The sequence below is a fragment of the Lathyrus oleraceus genome, chromosome 7 (genome assembly GCF_024323335.1).
Source record: "Lathyrus oleraceus cultivar Zhongwan6 chromosome 7, CAAS_Psat_ZW6_1.0, whole genome shotgun sequence".
In the NCBI taxonomy this organism is placed as follows: domain Eukaryota; kingdom Viridiplantae; phylum Streptophyta; class Magnoliopsida; order Fabales; family Fabaceae; genus Lathyrus; species Lathyrus oleraceus.
Window position 1 is genome coordinate 297,515,242 of NC_066585.1, and position 20,157 is coordinate 297,535,398.

The window sequence follows — 20,157 nt, forward strand, 5'->3', positions numbered from 1 at the left end:
GGAACCCGCATGTGCATGTTTGTACTGTTACATAGCCATGAAGGCAATAGCCGAGCGCCACGTTTCTAAGTTGTACGCAGCGTTTCACTAACTATTCCAAGTAATTGCAAAATTGCCATTCCGTGCCAAATGGTCCTATTGATTCATGTTGTTTTCAATTTTTATTCCATTTTTGATCACCAACTTACAAAATTCATAAGTCATCCATTTTTGATCCAATTTTCATGAGAGTTTTTGCTAAATGCTCTGCTTGATCTCTAGTTTTTAATCACGATTTTTCCAGAATTTTTGGATGAATGTATTTTTAATTATGCTAGGGTTTGTGACATGTGATCATTTTTTGTACACTTTGCCAAATCAATTGTGAAATGATGATGCTTTATCCAATGGCTTTGAAATTTTTTGTGCTTAAACTAGACACATTCATGGTGATTTTGGTTTAGAGTTTGTGAATTTATCACTTCTGGTTTGTGAGTTATGATTTTTTTGAATTAGGGTGTGACAATTTGTGTCACACCATTGATGTGCAACTTCATGATTTTCTTTACCATACTTATTGACCTCAAATTGCTTTGAATTTTTGCATGATTAAACTTATGTATGTCTAGTTTACATGTAATTTTTCTTGGAATTGTTTGTGGCATTTCCTAATTGTTTGAGATTTTTCTCCCCTGTTTGGTCTTATGTTGACTTTTTGTGACACATGTTCCCATTTCATTTGTGAAATTCTCATACTTTATTGGATGGACATGAAATTTGATATGTGATTAGTAGACATCTTACGCTTTGCCATGGTTTTGATCCCATTCATTTCTCATATGCTATCACTGATTTATGATTTTTTCAAGTTGATGCATGTTTGGTTGACTTCTTTGAGCATGCTTAAACTTGCCTTGCCTTTCTGATTTTCATTGACCACCTTCTACTTGTCCAAATGAGTTGAAATTTGACACGCTTACCATGCTATGGGTTGTGTTTGATCATGATTTATTTGATGATTTTTTGGAATGTTTATGATTGGTTTTGAATTGAGTCTTGCTGTTGACTTCTATGAGCTTCCATATGCCTTGTCTTGACTTAATTTGTTCATGAAATGGTGATGATGAATGATATGATTGTGGAACCAATTTAGTTGGTTTCTTGATTGTTTGAAATTGATTTTGGACACTTGCCATTTGCTGTTTTGACTTTCTCATCCCCTTTTGACCCTAGGCTTGTCCTAGTGGTCCTGTTGCTCACATTTGAGTTCATGTTTTCAGGTTAACCAACAAATACCCAAAGAAACTTATACAAATTGAATGAGTTTGATTTGATTATCATGACTAACTTGTTTGTTTTGTAGCTTGCTTGGCTCATATGCTTGAGCCTTATGCATTGCACAGTTAACTGACTGTGTTGACTGTTGATTTCTATCTCATTTTGCTTTAACTTTGAGTTGTGTACTGATTTTGTTTGACTAGTTTCAGGTACCTTTAGTTGCTTTTAGTTCCTTGTGAACTTTGCTTTGCTTTGCTTAAGAGCAATTTGCATTGAGGTATATTTTCTTATCTTCATGTAGTCTGGAAGACCTGGCCTGTTACTTGGCCATGCAACTGTCTGAAGTCCTCCTTAAGAGGCAATGTTTGTGATTTGTTTACAATTTGTCCTTGTATAGAGTCAAAGACCTCCTAAGTGAAGAGGCAATTGGCAGAACCCAAGGGATATGCAATCTATCCCCTGCTATTCTGTGTGTCATCTGCTTTGCTCACACTACTGTGTTGATGCATTGCAGATACAAACCCAAGATCTTGTACAATTGTACAGTTGAGTCAGTTTCAAATGTGTAGAAGGGTTCCCCTTTCTGAACCCACACATTCTTGTCTTAAGCTCTCCCAGGCCAGGGATAAGAGCTGTGAAGTCTTATCTTCACTCACCTTTCATCTGCTTCACCTTAGCCCCTCAATGGCAAGGTTAAGAGCTAACACTACCCAGTTACAGTGGTTTGTTTGTTGAGGTTGATATGACCCCTCGACTAAAACCTAACCTTGATTGAGCCCATTGTTTGCATATAGTGTGTGCTACCTGTGCTTGTGTGTTTGTTTGACTTGCTTCCTGTGCAAGTTAGGTTTAGTTTAGCTTGCTTCCTGTGCAAGTTAGGTTAGGTGTGGCTTGCTTCCTGTGCAAGTCATGTTTAGGATAGGCTTGCTTCCTGTGCAAGTTAGCTAGAAACCTTAACTTAGGGATATTTGCATGACAACATCTAGGCTCGAGTCGTAGTCTCCCTAGTGTTGTGTCTCCCTCTGTTATCTGGTTAGGCTAGTCCTGTATCCCTATAAAGGGGAACTACGTCGCCCTGATTCTCATACCAGATGAGGTACGTAGGCAGGAGATCGTGCGAGATCTCTCCGGGCACACTTTTCTTTCTTTTTGTGTGTGTGCTTGACAGTTATAGGCTCGAGTTCTCGACTCCTTATTAACTTGTTTGGTTGTTGTGTGCTTGGAAGCTGATGTAAGTCCATCGAGTGGCATTCGGGTTCCAGTGTGCGTGTGTTTTGGTTCGGATGCCGATGTAAGTCCAGTGATTGGCGTTCGGGCTCCACGTTTGCCTTTTTGTGCGTGTGTTTTGGTTCGGATGCCGATGTAAGTCCAGTGATTGGTGTTCGGGCTCCACGTTTGCCTTTTTGTGTGTGTTTTGGTTCGGATGTTGATGTAAGTCCAGTGATTGGCACTCAGGCTCCAGGTTTGCCTGTTTGTGTGTTTGTTTGTTTGGCGTGCGTGTAGCCGAACTACGGCAACTCTGATTCTCATGTTCAGATGAGATACGTAGGCACAAGATGCGATGTCTTGCCGAGTTTGACTAACGACTAACAACTAATTCTTGTTTGCTTTCGCCCTTGTTGCGATCCTTTCTCTCGCCCTCGTTGCGATCGAGACTATCCCTTTCTCTTGCCCTCGTTGCAATCGAGACCCTTATTCCCGTAGTTTAGTTTGAACTACGTTTTGCTCTGATTCTCATTCCCGATGAGATACGTAGGCATAAGACGCGATGTCTTAGCGAGCACACATCTCTTTCACCCATAGGTTGCCGAGCTACGAAGACTCTGATTCTCATTCCAGATGAGATACGTATGCAATGGATGCGATATCTATGCGAGTCATTTTTCTCTTGACCCTTTTAGTAAATAGTACATTAGATAAACACACACCCTTTAGACAAGAAACAACAAGAGTGGATCCCGTAGAGTACTACGGATGCGTAGGGGTGCTAATACCTTCCCTTCGCATAATCGACTCCCGAACCCAAGATTTGGTTGCAAGACCTTGTCTTTTCCTTTCCTTTCTCCAGGTTTACTTCGAGCGTTTCCTTTCCCTCCTTTGGGATAAATAACGCACGGTGGCGACTCTTCTGTCATTTCTTTCTCGCCGGTTGTTTTTTCGCACCACTGTATTTTTCAGGCTGCGACATCTATCACTGATCATGACCATTCGTAAGGATCTCTAAAGGAGAAAATTTTAATTTCCGCTGCGTTTTGGACCGCAATTCTCCTTCAGGTGGTTCATTGTGCATGGTGTTGTTATTGTATGTTGCATGCATTCATGTTGTTGGACAAATGGCCAATCGTTGGTGAGCCTCAAATCCCATTCTGTGGATTGGGCCGGTAGCTGATTTCAGAGGTGATGGAATCAGTGAGACGTTATTGGAGGTGATGGTAACAAATTGGTGGTTTTGATCCTGGGAGGTGAGGATCGTGTAAGATCCCAATTTTGACCCTAAGATCCTTCATGCCATCTCATCATATGCATTAGCATTGGGATCACACCTTGACATCTTCCTTACCCTTCATTCACTGGGTTTGTATTGGGAGAGATCACCAAGCATATTTTTGATTGTATCATACTTTATTTTTCATTATTTACTAACCAAAATACCAAAAATATGTCAATGTATAATTTGTTGCTTTTGTAGGTAGTGTGCATGCTCACTTATGCTCTATCGAGCTCACATATAGGGGTTAAGACCCTCAATATAAGGAGTGCAATATAGAATTGGTTCACATTGGCTCTAAGCATCATATATGGATCCGCATGATCTTCACATGTCATTTTGATCAAGAAATCATCAAGAGTTTGGAGTTTGTTTGCCTTGGAAACCCTAATTCATCTAGGTATCTTGTGTGACTTCTTCAATAAGTTTATTCAACATTTGATCAAATATTTCAAGGTATACTTCATATTACACATATATGATACTTCATGAGTCCTAAAAGTCAAGAGAACATCAAGCTAGCAAGTTGGTTCATGGTGGTTGACCAGAGAAAGTCAACTGGTCAAAATTGGGGTTCTCTAGACCCTATCTCCTACAAGTTTTGTCATATGAAAATGATTACAAGATTTTTTTACTCAAAATGACATTCCAAACAACTTTCATGTTGAAGTCAAGAGCTAGTTTTTCTTGTAAAGACATTTTTTATGGTGAAAGATTATATGTCATTTTGTCTGAACCCTAGTGTGGAGGTCAACTTCCCAAGACCATAACTTGCTCATTTTTTATGCGATGAAATCCATTCAAATTCCATGATCAAATTTAATATGTGTAATTCAACTTTTATGTTTGTAGGAATTTCAAATTCAACTTGTAAATTCATGTTCCAAGAGGAAACATTATAGGTCATTTTGGGCCACTACCATTGAACAAGTGATTTTCCTCAACTTCTAAAATGCATAACTCCTTCATGCCAAATCCAAATAAGGTCAAATTTGTGACAAAGTTGAAGAGTTTTGAAATATATACAACTTTTATGAAGGAACTTTACTCATTTGAGGTCCATAGAAAAAGTTATTCAAGGTGGAAGAAGTGAACATTTGACTTGGGACTTAGAAAATCTTCAAATATGTTTGATTTCCCAAACTCCCACCTCAAATTTCATCATGATCCAAACTTAAAATGAAAAAATTTCCAACATGAAAGTTGTTCCCCTTGATCTTACCTTTCCAAAAAGTCCAAGATCGCCTCATTTGGCCAAATAATGAAGGACTTGCACATGGGTGCAATGTGAGGAACCATTTGGATGATTTTCACTTCCATATTTCATACACGATTGCATGGCCACATGACATGATTTCAGCATGATTCTCACTCATTTTTGGACCTGAATACATCACTTGATGGGCCTATCACACGCCCATGCAAGCATGTAAAGAGAATTACTCATTTTTTCCAAATTTGGAAGTGTGTGGAAATGAATCTCCTTGGCTATAAATACAACCCTCATTGCTCAGAATTAAGGACCTCATGCCCAAGCTTTGAACCTGCAATCCAAACCCCCTCCATTAAAGGATAATCTTGAAGATTTTCTTTGGAAAATTGATTTTCAAATCTCCATCTGTTTTGAGATTGAAACTCCAAGAGTCCATACCTTTTCTTGATCCTAATCACTTCCAACAACCATCTGAAGCAAGGCCAAGCACAATTGGAATCAAGATCGAGCAAGTTTGAAGCTCCATTGAAGGTGAATTTTCAAAAACTTCATCTCTTCGATTCTCTCTTAATTTTTCACTGTTCTTTGTGATTTTTGGTTGTTTGAAGTCCTATCAATGTAGGCAAGAAGATTGAGTTACTTTGAGGTCAAATTGAAACAACTTAGTTCATGATCCTCAAAATTCAAATCCCTGTATCTTTTTATATACTTGGAATTGGAGAAATTCGATGCCAGATTTGTACTACTGAGCATTTTTCCTTCAAATTAGTGTATTCACTTTTCATTTTCCATGGAGTTGAGCCTGAACTAGACCGGTGGTGATCACCGGAGAAGATGATCGGGGCTAGGGCTCCGGTGGTGTGCTAGATCAATCCAGTCCATCTGATCTGGCTCTCATGTTTTAATCTCACGCGTCCAAAGTGATTACGATGCGTGTGCACACATTGACTGTAGTGTTTGGTGGAAGCGCACGCTTGGCCATCAGATCTGCCACCTCAATTAAAGAGGGAGATCTAATGACCCTTGTTTTTTTGTTTTTTTTTATTTTCTGATTTTTTATTTAATCCTTTTATTTTGATTAATTCATATTAATTTTATTTTTAATCCAAAAAATATGGGACTTTCATTAAAAATCTTTAAATATTTTTCTCTTTTATTTTCTGAATTAAAATTATTTTTTGGATTAATTTTGATAATTTTCATGAATTAATTGTTTTTGTGCATATTTTTAATTGTTTAAAAATACTTCTAACTTTTCTAAAATTATGAAATTTTTTGTCTAAGGTCTTTTGACCTTGTTTGACCTAGGATAAATCTCTTGGCCATTTATTTGGTGTTTTGAAGAGATTTTAGGTTTTGACCAAACTAAATTTAATTAAAATGCATTTTTAATTGATTAATTGTGTAGAAATTATGTTGAGACATTTTTATTGACTTATGAAGTTTGACTATGTGTTTGGGTCTTGGTCAAGGTTGATTTGACTTTTGTTGAGTTAAAATCATTGGATTTAGGGGATTGATGAAATGTACATTTTATCTCCCAAAATGAATGAATGATTTTAATTTGATAAAATTCCTCCCATGACCAATTTCTGTTTCTCTCATCTCCCCTCCCTCTTCATCTTCAATCTCATTCTCTCTAATCCTTTCCATTGATCAATGAAGTCTCAATATCCTAAGACTAATTGGTTCATCAATAACTTTGTGTTAGATGAACCAATAGAAGTATGGATGAGATAGGTTCATGCTTTGATCTTTTTTTATTTTTGTGTATGGTATGTTTTGGGGTATGGTTTATAATACCATATGTCTAACATGCATTAACACCAAAATTTCAATTGTTCGACCTCGGATAGTTTTGACTTCTACATAAGTCCAATTACGATTGCTTAACATAGAGCTAAATTTTGACCCCAAAGGCATAGCATTCTAGTAAGTGAGATTGTAAGTATCCCCCTTTCATGGTATTGTGTGGAAACTTGGCTTTTTTTCCTTCCTTTGGGAGATGTCATGGTTCAAGGATCCATGTTGTGAATAGAGAGTTGAGTGTTCTCCAAAGAATAACTTAATCAATTGAAAAGCAAAATATCACTAACATCTAATCAACTAACATTTGCCTAACTTTTATCATATTGCTTTTATTTTTCAAGTCATTTACTTTATGCAATTTAAATTGGAGTCATTTACCATTTCATTTGTCATTTATATATCATTTAACTTGTTTATGTTTATGTCATTTTCACTTTTCTCATTTGAGCCATATATTGTGATTGTATATATTGGTTTATGTATTTTGCTTGTGTTTGTGGTCTTAGGACCTTAAAATACTTAATAAACAACAAAAACCCTAAAAAATGTTTGTGTGGATTGTTGGGTTTGATCTGAACTTTTGGACTTAGAATTAGGCAACATTCCATATGCAAAAGGGACTTGGCCAAGGCTAACATTTTTGAAACCAAGTTATTGTGATTTGAGCTTTCATCTGATGAAAGTATTGAGATCCTCATGAATTCATCTGCTACATGGTCTTGATACAACTGTTACTTTGAACTTATGTCTAATACCTTATTCTGAGATAATCAAGGAGTATGTCATCTGATACATGAGGAGATAAAGAAGATTGTTAGCTGTGAAGTTGCTTGCTTGGATGTGGTCATCTTTATTTGATGCATTGCTTGATATTACTAATTGCTTGCTGATTATTACTGGATTCAAAGTCCAAAGGGAAAATGGGTTTTCTATATGACATTCTTGTCTGTTGGATTGTATCTCATTGGTAAGATCTTTTCAACTCTCAACTTTTAATTTTATGCTTAGGATTAGTCTCTTAATCTCCTCCCACTTCTTAAATTTCAAAATCTCTCCTCCTTTTCAAAACCTTTCTTTCCTTGTGATTTCAAACTTAGACTCTTTTGCAAATTAGAAACTTTGGCCTCATGCCATTTCATTTTAAACTCTTTTCTTAATCAAATTTGTAAATAAACCTAACCATATTGACTTAAAATTTCAAAAGACAAAAAGTACTAACACTCATTCAAACTCTTTTAGGCTCCTTTATGCCTCTTTTAAACTCATTTTTTTTAATAAAATCAATCCACTCATTTTGAAATTGATACCATGAACTACGAGGTTTTGATCCCTCATTTTTATGTTGGTACGTAAGCACAAGTCCGAAGGTCTTGTCAAACACAAGAATATAATTAATGAATTTTTTTCTCATCTCCATACTCTATTTATTGCAAACATCTTTTATGCCAAAAACACATACACGCATAAAAAAATGGCTCCCTAGGAGTACCTGAGACACTTTGGGTGCTAACACATTCCCTTTGTGTAACTAACCCCCTTACCTGTAATCTCTGACATTTTATTAGTTTTGATTTGAAAACTTCTTATCTTTGGGTTTTGTTCGTACTTTTCCCTTTTCCTTTAGTAACAATAAAAGCGTGGTGTCGACTCTGGTTTTATTGACGTTAAGTTTATTCATAACTTAATTGTCATGAACTCACCGCTACAAATCGAAGCGGTGAACCTAAGTGTTCACATATTGGTACCACATGCATTGAGTCGAATTTTTGAGTCTCAATGCATTGTACATTAGTTGCATTTGGTATTGTATTGGATGGTTAATTATGTTGTTATTATGTTGGATGGTTGTTATGTTGCTATTATGTGTGGGTAGTTATGGTGTGGGTTATATGGAATTGTGTTGTGGAATGAGTGATGTGCATTCAATAATCGGATGCTTACTTATTATCATGCTTTCATTTATATAATTATGATATCTCACCCCTTATGTTTGAATGTTGCCTCCGCGTGGGTAACATGTAGATAATCTGCAGTAGAGCTCAGATGTGTGTGAAAGATGAAGTCTTCCGTTTATTTTTATGTCGGCGTCTACTCTGGTGTGTAACACCAGGGAATTGGGAACATTGTGTCTTTCGTTATGTTTTAGCATTCCTGATAATGACATGTTATCTTGATGTTGGATTTGTTGAGTTAACTGTTTGTTATTATTGTTCCGCTGCTATTTAATAAAAGTTAACATTCAGACATGTGGTTATTACTACTATTCTTATAAATGTCAAGTGTTACATGTTTTTACGATTAAGTAGGTTGATTGTATGTTATAGTGTAGCATCCTAAATTGCATGTTAAATTGTTTTACTCTGATAAAAAAAATTAATTTACGCGGGGAAAATTTAGGGTGTTACATTGCTGATGGCGGCACTTTCAGGGAGATAACTTCCTTTTTAAGGTTGTCAAATGTATTCTCTTCTCAACTTGCTTGGACTCCTGAGGAGGAGGCCACTATTATTTTAACGTTGGATTTATCCTTCACTTAGAATCTCCCTTAGGGGGATAAGATGGAATTGGCTTCTGAGCTTGCTCACAGGATGGAAAGGGAAGACTGAAGCTATGGAACTGAGTTGTATTACTCTCTAGAAAGAGGTTGTTATGTTGCACAATGAGGTTAAAGTTGCAAACTTTTTGCAAGAGGCGAGAGAAATACATGGTTTTCCTTTTTCTCTGGCTGCTAGTGTGACTAAGATCGAGGATTCCCTCAAGGATGCGAAAAAGTTGTATAAGGTTACTTATGATTCTGTTGAGGAGAAGACTCGCCGGGTGGAAAAGCACTGTAAATTCGTTCTTTAGAAAACCAAGGCCCATGCGAAGGACTTGAAATCTCTCCAGGAAAAGGTGGCAGGTTTGAAGTAGGTGTTTCATGAATCTCTTCACAGGACTATGTGGGACGTGCTCGGAGTTCGTCAGCGAGTTGTAGAACATGCGGGGAGGTTCTGCCTCAATGCTATAATTCTTGCCAAGGCATTGGATCCGTTCTATTCTGCCCTCGGTGTGACTCAAGGAGGTAGTTCTAGTACCTCGTTTTCAGATGCTTCAACTTGTTTTTATTTCGCTTTGTATTATTTTATTTCCTACAATTCTTCTCGGGCTTTTGTGTCTTGGGCATAAAAATATTTAATTTTTAATGGAAATATTTTATCTTGTTGATTCAAGTTTTAGTCACTTTAGAGTTTTGCGTTTGTATTTGATTTATCATTGTCGTCTATTTAGGAATTGTTGGAACTCCGAGGCTTTCTCTTTTACCTTGCAAAGTTTGTCCATTTAGGTGGAACCATCAGCGTTCATCAGCTACGGTGGAATATGTGTTTTGGTAATGAGAGCCATAAGTGATTGTTTTACAAAAGAAATAATGCATTTGATTATAATAAAGTGGAAGATGTGCCTCTAGAATATTCATGCTTTGTAATTTGCGACTTAGTGCATCAAATAATGTTAGCTACCATTTTTTGATATAATTTCTTGTTGTATTTAGCATATTTTTGTAGTAGTATATTGATTTGTATATCGCGTTTGGTGATTTGTCTGCGTTCCCATGGATGAGGCCTAAGATCGAAGAAATTAGTGTGATATAGTCATACTTTTGTACCGTGCTCCGCATTACAGAGGATTGTTCCCCTTCCAAGGTCAGGATCCAAATCCCTGCCCACGAGGCTTGGCTCAGATCGATGTTGGTGACTCCATGTTCCACCACATATGCCCTTAGATTGGCTAGATCTGAAAAAGGTGCATCGGCTACACAAAAATGTGTTTAATATGCCTCGACTAAGGATTCATGTGACTTGTGCATTAGAGCCTTATCAAAATATCATAAATTCATTTAGTATGTATTGGATAATAATCGGGCATGGAATGTGTTTAAGCGGTGTCAAAACCGAACAAGTGTGTTAAGTATATATTGAATATACATTTATGCAAGCAATGTGCTTAAGCCATTTCAAGATCTCATAAATGCGTTAAGTCTGTAACGGATACGCAATTGTGCATTTAGTCTTTGTTTCCCCAGTTTTGGATACTCTAAGAGAAAGCGAGACAAAGAATCATACACGGGATGGAAAGGGAAGGTTGAAGCTATGGAACTGAGTTGCATCACTCTCTAGAAAGAGCTTGTTATGATGCACGATGAGGTTAAAGTTGCCACTTTTTGCAAGAGCCGACATAAATACATGGTTTTCCTTCTACTATGGATGTTAGTGTAACTAAGATCGAGGATTCCCTCAAGGATGCAAAGAAGTTGTATAAGGCTACGTATGATTCTGTTGAGGAGAAGACTCATCGGGTGGAAAAGCACTGTAAAGCCCTTCTTTAGAAAACTGAGGCCCGTGTGGAGGACTTGAAAGCTCTCCAGGACAAGGTGGGAGGTTTAAAGCAGGTTTTTCATGACTCTCTTCATAGGACTATGTGGGATGTGCTCGGAGTTCGTCAACGAGTTGTAGAACATGTGAGGAGGTTCTGCCTCAATGCTGTAATTATTGCCAAGGCATTGGATCCTTTCTATTATGCTCTCGGGGTGACTCAAGGAGGTGATCCTGGAACCTCGACTTCAAATGCTTCAGCTTGATTTTCTTCCGCTTTGTATTATTTTATTTCCTGCAATTCTTCTCAGGCCTTTGTGTCTTGGGTATAAAAATATTTAATTTTTAATGGAAATATTTTACCTTGTTGATTCAAGTGTTAGTCACTTTAGAGTTTTGTGTCTGTCTTTGATTTATCATCATCATCTGTTTATGAATTGTTGGAACTTTGGGACTTTCTCTTTTACCTTGCAAAGTTTGTCTATTTAGGTCAAACCAGTGGCATTCATCGGCTATGGTGGAATATGTGTTTTTGTAATGAGAGCCCTAAGTGATTGTTTTACGAAAGAAATAGTGCATTTGATTATAATGAAGTGGAAGATGTGCCTCTAGAATATTCTTGTTTTGTGATTCGTGACTTAGTGCATCAAATAATGTTAGCTACCATTTTTTTATATACTTTCTTGTTGTATTTAGCATTTTTTGTAATAGTATATTGATTTGTATATCGTGTTTGGTGATTTGCTTGCATTCCCCTAGACGAGGCCTAAGATCGAAGAAATTAGTGTGATATAGTCATACTTTTGTACCATGCTTCACGTCATAGATGATTATTCCCCTTCCAGGGTTAGGATCCAAATCCCTACCCACGAGGCTTGGCTCGGGTCGATATTGACGACTCCATGCTCCACCACATATGCCCTTGGATTGGCCAGATCTGAAAAAGATTCACCAGCTTGTTTACTGTGAAAATTGGTAAACAGTTGTTGATCTTCCAAATTAAAATGTTTTGGTTACTTACAGGATCGATCGGATTGATCCTAGGACATGTGCTAATTGTTTTTAGGGCGAAGTCTGATGAATGATAAACATTTCGACAATGTTCATACTTAAAATAACTTGTTAAAGCATATAAAGGAAAAGTAACGCAAAGAAAGTAAGGAAAGTGTTGGAAAGTAAATGGCGATGAAGATAAATTTCTGAAAAGAAAATATTGATCAAATTGCTTTAAGTAAAAACATGGTGCAACATCAAACGTACATTTTCTCGATTTACACTTTCTCTACACACAGATACTTTAGGTAAGTTGATAAATTTGTACACACTTGAACATCCACCAATCCTAACACTAAGACCTCATATTTATACCAATCGAAATAACCGCTTCCAACGGCCTATTCACCAGATTAAGACAAGTGGCGCTCTGCATGTATGTAACTGCCCACTATGCCCCACATATATCCTTAGAAGTTGGATAAGAACAAAGAATTCACTCCCTAATTTGAATTCAAATCCTTTGTCGAACTATCACCAGTGACACTTCTGTCGAAAATATCTCCAAGCTGCCAGAAATATTTCTAAGCCCACACAGTATCTTTACTCTTGCATTAAGGTATCTTCGACTGGAATTTTCAAATGTATAGTTTTGTTAAATCATTCAATTTCTTCATAGGAAACTTTATTTCCTTAATTAATTCCCTTAATCCATATTAGGCATCGAAATTGGGAGCTAACACAGCTACACAAAAATGTGTTTATATGCCTCGACTAAGGATTCATGTGACTTGTGCATTAGAGCCTTATCAAAATCTCATAAATTCATTTAGTATGTATTGGATAATAATCGGGCATGGAATGTATTTAAGCACTGTCAGGACCGTACAAGTGTGTTAAGTATATATTGAATACACATTTATGCAACTAATGTGCTTAAACCATTTCAAGATCTCATAAATGTGCTATGTCAGTATCGGATACGCAATTGTGCATTTGGTCTTTGTTTCCCCTATATTGGATACTCGAAGAGAAAGAGAGACAAAGAATCATACACGGGATGGAAAGGGAAGGTTGAAGTTATGGAACTGAGTTGCATTACTCTCTAGAAAGAGCTTGTTATGCTGCACGGTGAGGTTAAATTTGCCAGCTTTTTGCAAGAGGCGACATAAATACATGGTTTCCCTTCTGCTATGGATGTTAGTGTGACTAAGATCGAGGATTCCCTCAAGGATGCGAAGAAGTTGTGTAAGGTTACTTATGATTCTGTTGAAGAGGAGACTCATCGGGTGGAAAAGCATCGTAAAGCCCTTCTTTAGAAAACCGAGGCCCATGCGGGAGACTTGAAAGCTCTCCAGGACAAGGTGGCAGGTTTGAAGTAGGTGTTTCATGAATCTCTTCACAGGACTATGTGGGACGTGCTCGAAGTTCGTCAGCAAGTTGTAGAACATGTGACGAGGTTCAGCCTCAATGCTATAATTCCTGCCAAGGCATTGGATCCTTTCTATTCTGCTCTCGGGGTGACTCAAGGAGGTGGTCCTGGTACCCCGGCTTCAGATGCTTCAGCTTTATTTTCTTTCGCTTTGTATTATTTTATTTCCTTCAATTCTTCCTGGGCCTTTGTGTCTTGGGTATAAAAATATTTAATTTTTAATGGAAATATTTTACCTTGTTGACTCAAGTGTTAGTCACTTTAGACTTTTGCGTTTGTCATTGATTGATCATTGTCATCTATTTATGAATTGTTGAAACTTTGGGGCTTTCTCTTTTACCTTGCAAAGTTTGTCCATTTAGGTCAAACCACTGACACTCATCGGCTACGGTGGAATATGTGTTTTGCTAATGAAAGCCCTAAGTGATTGTTTTACAAAAGAAATAGTGCATTTGATTGTAATGAAGTGGAAGATGTGCCTCTAGAATATTCTTGTTTTGTCATTCATGACTTAGTGCGTCAAATATTGTTAGCTACCATTTTTTTTATATACTATCTTGTTGTATTTAGCGTTTTTTGTAGTAGTATATTGATTTGTATATTGCGTTTGGTGATTTGCTTGCGTTCCCCTGGACGAGACCTGAGATCGAAGAAATTAGTGTGATATAGTCATGCTTTTGTAGTTTGTTCCACGTCACAGAGGATTGTTCCTCTTCCAGGGTTAGGATCCAAATCCCTGCCAACGAGGCTTGGCTCGGATCGATGTTGACAACTCCATGCTCCACCACATATTCCCTTGGATTGGCTAGATCTGAAAAAGATGCACCTGCTACACAAAAATGTGTTTAATATGCCTCGGCTAAGGATTCATGTGAGTTGTGCATTAGAGCCATATCATAATCTCATAAATTCATTTAGTATGTATTGGATAAATAATCGGGCATGGAATGTGTTTAAGCGGTGTCAGAACTGCACAAGTGTGTTAAGTATATATTGAATACACATTTATGCAAGCAATGCGCTTAATCCATTTCAGGATCTCATAAATGTGTTAAGTCCATATCGGATATGAAACTGTGCATTTAGTCTTTATTTCCCCTGTCTTCGATACTCTAAGAGAAAGATAGACAAAGAATCATACAACAAAGAAAGAAAGAGGCCAATATGTATATATTCATATTAATAATAATTTGTAGTAGTTATAAATTAACAATGAAATGATTAGGCCGATAAACTTTATGAAGCGACTATGGGGTGGACGGACGGTATTTGGGGTATTTGACTATTGTCCTTCCGTGGTGCATCTGGTTGAGTGCACTTCGCTCTTTAAGACACCTTCTTTAATTGGACTGGGGAACCGAGGTGTCCTACCTTGTATGGGTCTGCTAATATATAGTTGGATGGTCGGGTTCTCAAAGGATGTAGCTTGAGGCTGAACGTTGGAGTCTCATGGACCCTGAGGTTGCTTTGTTGGATGCCTCGACGAGGTGCTTTTCGATCACTGGGCTGAAACTTCTCGGATCCTCTTTATTCCGGAGTGGGTATATACCTCAAGATAATATAGGCAACTTTCTTTTGAAGACATGCCTTCTTGACCTATGTGGGGGAGGTTGGATAACACTCATCTTCTAGTATTTCCTCTAGAACAATGATGATGGTCGGGAGTCTAGGATTAGAGTCAACTAATCCCCTTGCAACCAGAATCTAGGGTGTGTTATATCCGATTGCATGGACGACGAGCCCCATCTATTTTTTCTATTCTGAACCTCTTCAGGTATAAATCTTGTCCTTCTTGATATGCTACCCCGTAATTATGGCGATGGGGTAGTTCATCCATAGGTCGTCGCTGGAATTAATTGTTGTCCCAGGGGTAATTAACCCAAGCTTATAGAAAAGGTGCGATTGAATCAACCTGCTCGACTCAGGCTTAATGGACTTGACCTGATGAGATATGGATGCAGGTCTGAGATACTTTAGTACCCATGGTGAGCGCCCTGATGCTATTTATAAGCGTGGTGTTTACTATGAACTTTTCATATCTTGAAGATGTTTCCTCGGTAAGCGTCACCGTATGAAAGAAACGTGAGGACATTGTACTGTCAGGAGGTGAATTACGAATCTCTGGCCCGACCTTCATGGAAGTCACCTTTAATCACTAGTACAACTCTAGATCTAGCCCTTATATCCTTTCTTTCACTATTTTGTGGAGTTCATGATGGAATCAGAGATCTGAATCTGATAAATCGCGATAGAAATGGCGACTAATTGAACCAATTGCGGTATATCTTCATGTTTTCCTCTAAACACTTTTGATTTTGAGATCTCATAAGGTTGTGTACGATGAAACTAGAAGGAGATTATAGATTCACTGAATGTGTAGAAATTAGAGGTCGATTTGTTCTTGATTCGGTGACCTGAGGAGGTTACGAGCTGGTAAATAAAAAATTAGATCTAAAATTGTGGAAATCGTAGGAATTAGAAGTTTATTTCCACAAACAGAATCATTGTTCCGTTCGGGAACCATAAGTGGATGCAATTGGTGAGCTGGTGATCTTGAACGGTGGCTCTGATCTCCTTTATTGTGGTGCAGGATGGAGTTGTATGGTTAGCACTCTAACGCACAAGTCAGTTCAAGATTCAAGATGAGTATAGTGAAAATGGAGAACAAAGATTGTACTTTGCTCTTAGCTTGTGAACTAATTTTATACTTTGGATCAAGTGGAGTGAATTTGAGATGGATTAAGCCTTGGTCAATTGGGCATTTGGCCAGTCCATAACAGATCCTATTAGCATGAAAATATTACTAAAACTCATAGCGTTGTTTTTAGACTCATAACTTTGATCAATTTTACTTTAAGTTGCTATTTAGTTATCTAGAATGAGATTCAAGTTATTTCCTTTTTTGATTAACTTATAAAGTGTGTTATGCAAGTCGCCAATTTATTTCTTAAAAGAATGCATTTTCACACATGATTGGTTCAACCAGGTTCATATAAGAAGAAGAAGAAGAATAGAAAGAATAATTTTGAATTAAAAACTTTGTTTTTATCTAAGATAATCCATTTCTTCTTACAAATTTTTATTATCCTTTTCAAGAAAATAAATAGTATACCTAGAGAAAGAAATAAGGTTTTTAAATTTGCATGACTCACTGTCTAACTTTTTACAAATATTATATAATTCATTATAAGTAAAGTAGAAAGTTGGATTATTTACATCATTGTCTTCATGTTTTCCCATAAGGCATATGTTTGCTTCTTTCTCTTTTTCTGATTCATTTGAAGAGTTTGTATCATTGTCATCCTAAGTTATGTATGCCTTGTTTGTTTCTTTTTGAAATCATTTAAAAAAATTTAGCTCTTTTCTGATTCTGAGGAAAATTCGACTTTAAATGACACTTCTTTCCTCATTGGTATAACAAGTTGTGACGAATAAAATGGTTCATTCATTTTTGTGTTGAAAGTCTTATTGTTCGTCATGCTTTAAGAATTTCTTAAATTTTTGGCCCAACAAAATCATGTCTTCATCATTTTCTAAATCTTTGCATTTCTTCGACCTTGAGAAGAAGTATTTTCTTATTTTTGTCTCCTTCTTCACCTTCAGCCCACCCTTTTACCTAGGTTGTACCTTCATGGATAAGTTGAAGGGTGTCGCACATTTCTTTAGCAGATTCAGAGTGAAAAACATGGAAAAAAACTTATCAATACCAAGAGCGGTAGTGATAATAGTTTTAGTAGGCTATTTTTAATAGAAGACCAAATATATAATTCATCCCCTCTATAAGGATTCTCATCTTCTCTTTTCAATAAGCATATCTACTCTCCATTAAAGAACATTAGTCTGTTTAGTGAATCGTTAGAAGTCATTTCTACCTCCTTAGACGATTAGTCTTATAATAGAAGTTAGGCTTTAATGCCACTTGTTGAACAAGCAACTCCAAACATAAAAGGTGTGGGGGTGAATTGTGATATTTGATATTTGAAAATCTTTTACGAAATACTCCCTCCGTTCCTTTTTAAGTGTCACTTTCTTGAAAAAAAATTATTTCTTTTTAATTGTCACTTGCAAAGTTCAAGATAGTATTAATTGCATTTTTGTCAAAATTACCCCTAGATAATTATTAGATAGAGAGAAAAAGTAAAATGAATGTAATAAATGATTAAGGATATTATAGGTAAAATAAGAATTATTTTTTAAAAAATAACAATAACGAATAGTTTCCTTGATATGTGTAAAGGAACGGAGGAAGTATTGATTTTATGTTAATTGATTTTAAGAAAAGGAGTAAAAACAAATATTTATGATGCAAAAAAGTAAAATACATAAATTAAAGAGATAGAGTTAAAGAGATCACACGAGAGGTTATACAGATTTGATCTTAAATCACACGACTTACTGAAAAAATCAAGAATTTTCTCTTAAGATTTCCTTTATCATCAACTTGAGGTTTTACACCGGTTTATTCCAACAACCTTTCTTAGACCAAAACTTTTGCAGATTTAGCATTTAACCTTCAAATTAATTACAAATAATGCACAAGAGAACTAAGTTTTTGAATAAACAAATTAAAAATAAAAACACAGTTACACAACTCTCAAAATAAGTTCTTGATGACTTTATCAAGCGTATGTCCCAGTTTTGACCATGCAAGTTGCAACCTTTGTTCAGTGATAGTTGAAGGAACTTACTACACAAAGATTTAAAAAAAAAAAAAAAGAGTTGTTTCTCCACTGAGCTGGATGGTATTAAACCAGTTGAAATAATGAACTTCACTTCTAAGTTTCACACCCTTCCTTAAAATGATTGTTTATGGTTGGATCATATCACAGTTGAAGAATTAAATGCTTACGAGAAGCGAAAACCATTCATACAGATAATCCATTTATGAGTTCCCTGGTTTCAGCTTATCATAATAATTAGGATCATCCTGTACATGATAGGAATTTGTTATGCACATACAACACCAGCAAAATGTATTCAAATTATTACCAGCGTCAATTTGTCATTTTAATGTCTAGTGTATGTGTCACATTAATGCTTTATAAATTTCAATGTACTGCATTTATCATATTGTTAAGCTATAGAAGATTAAACGTATAGTCTATTGATAACCTCTCTTATAATTGAAAAATGATCATATTCCACCGTTGAAGTAGTGTTGGTATATTACTAGCATCTACAATGACTTTTGGATATTTCTTGATTAACCATCTATAAAACGAAGGAACACCCATAATAATCAATCACAGCTTCTGAATATGGATGGTAACAGTATCTGTTGAGTCTCAAATAAGATAAAGTGAAGTGAGTCGTTTAAGTTCAGAGTATTTACTCATTGCTCATAATAATGTGAAACTCATTACTATAATTAAAAGTTTTTTTTTTCAAAAATAACAATTATTTCTCTATCACTTTTGATTTCAAAAGTTTTTTTTTTCAAAAATAACAATTATTTCTCTATCACTTTTGATTTCGGTGATGTGAGGCAATACTCTTCTTAGAATATCTAAATATAATTAATATAATTATTAGGATATCTCTATAATTGATATATATCATAATTGTATATTATTAACTTTCAAATTAGAATATCTCTATAATTAGTATAATTATTAGGATATCTCTATAATTGATATACATCATAATTGTATATTATTAGCTTCCAAATATAGACATTGTCATACTTGTATATAATGAGTATTCTTATCAATGAAAAGGTAGGAATTAAATTACTTACATGGTATCAGATTTATCACGATCTTAACCTAAACACTTCTCACCACCGCTAATCCTTTGTTTTATCATGACAAAAACAAACTCTCATTCCCAAACTTCTGATGACACTTCATCAGTCTCTCAAACCAACCTTCCTCAGGCGGCGAAACTCAACTTCCACTCCGCCTTCGCCATCAACAATATCAAAACCATAATCCCGGTGACGTTGGAAAATGATTTTAATCTCTAACTCTCATGATCTTCCCTCTTCAATGCGCAAGCACGTGTTCACAACGTACTTGATCACATCATCCCGTCATCGGATGCACGGGACATACAAGCATCAGCAGATCTTAAGGCTAACGATTCTGAACTTTGGAATCGGCTTGATGCGGTGGTACTGCAATGGATGTACGCAACTGTCTCGCAGGATATTCTCCAATCAATCCTCGTCGTCGATGACACTGCCGAAGAATGCTGGAAGCGCATCGCCGCTATGTTTCATGATGATAACAAGTATTCACATGTTGTACAATTAGAAAATCAATTCAGCAACACAAACCTGGAAGATTTTCCATCGACAAAAGCGTACTGCAACCGCCTCAAAACTCTATCTGATCAACTCGTCAACGTCGACTCTCCGGTCACTAACACACGACTGGTGCTTAAAATGATATCCGGTCTCACTGATGCATACGCTGGTTTTGTCACCTATATACAGCAACACGACTTTCTCCCTACCTTCACCACATCACGATCACGGCTGGAACTCGAGGAATCAACCATGTTGCAGCGTGTCGCTCGCGAATCACACGCCTCCTCTGTTTCAGCCGCTCTCATGGCCAAAGTTCCGGCCACCGAACCTGCACCCAAATCATCATCCTATGCTTCAAACTCCTAA

General features: G+C 36.5%; 1 protein-coding gene across 1 annotated transcript; it reads left to right on the top strand.

Moving 5' to 3' along the window:
* Nucleotides 1–19,665: 19,665 nt before the first annotated feature.
* On the top strand, nt 19,666–20,157 carry LOC127103515 (uncharacterized). Its single transcript, XM_051040768.1, has one exon. The coding sequence runs from the start codon at nt 19,666–19,668 to the stop codon at nt 20,155–20,157; it is 492 nt and encodes a 163-aa protein (XP_050896725.1).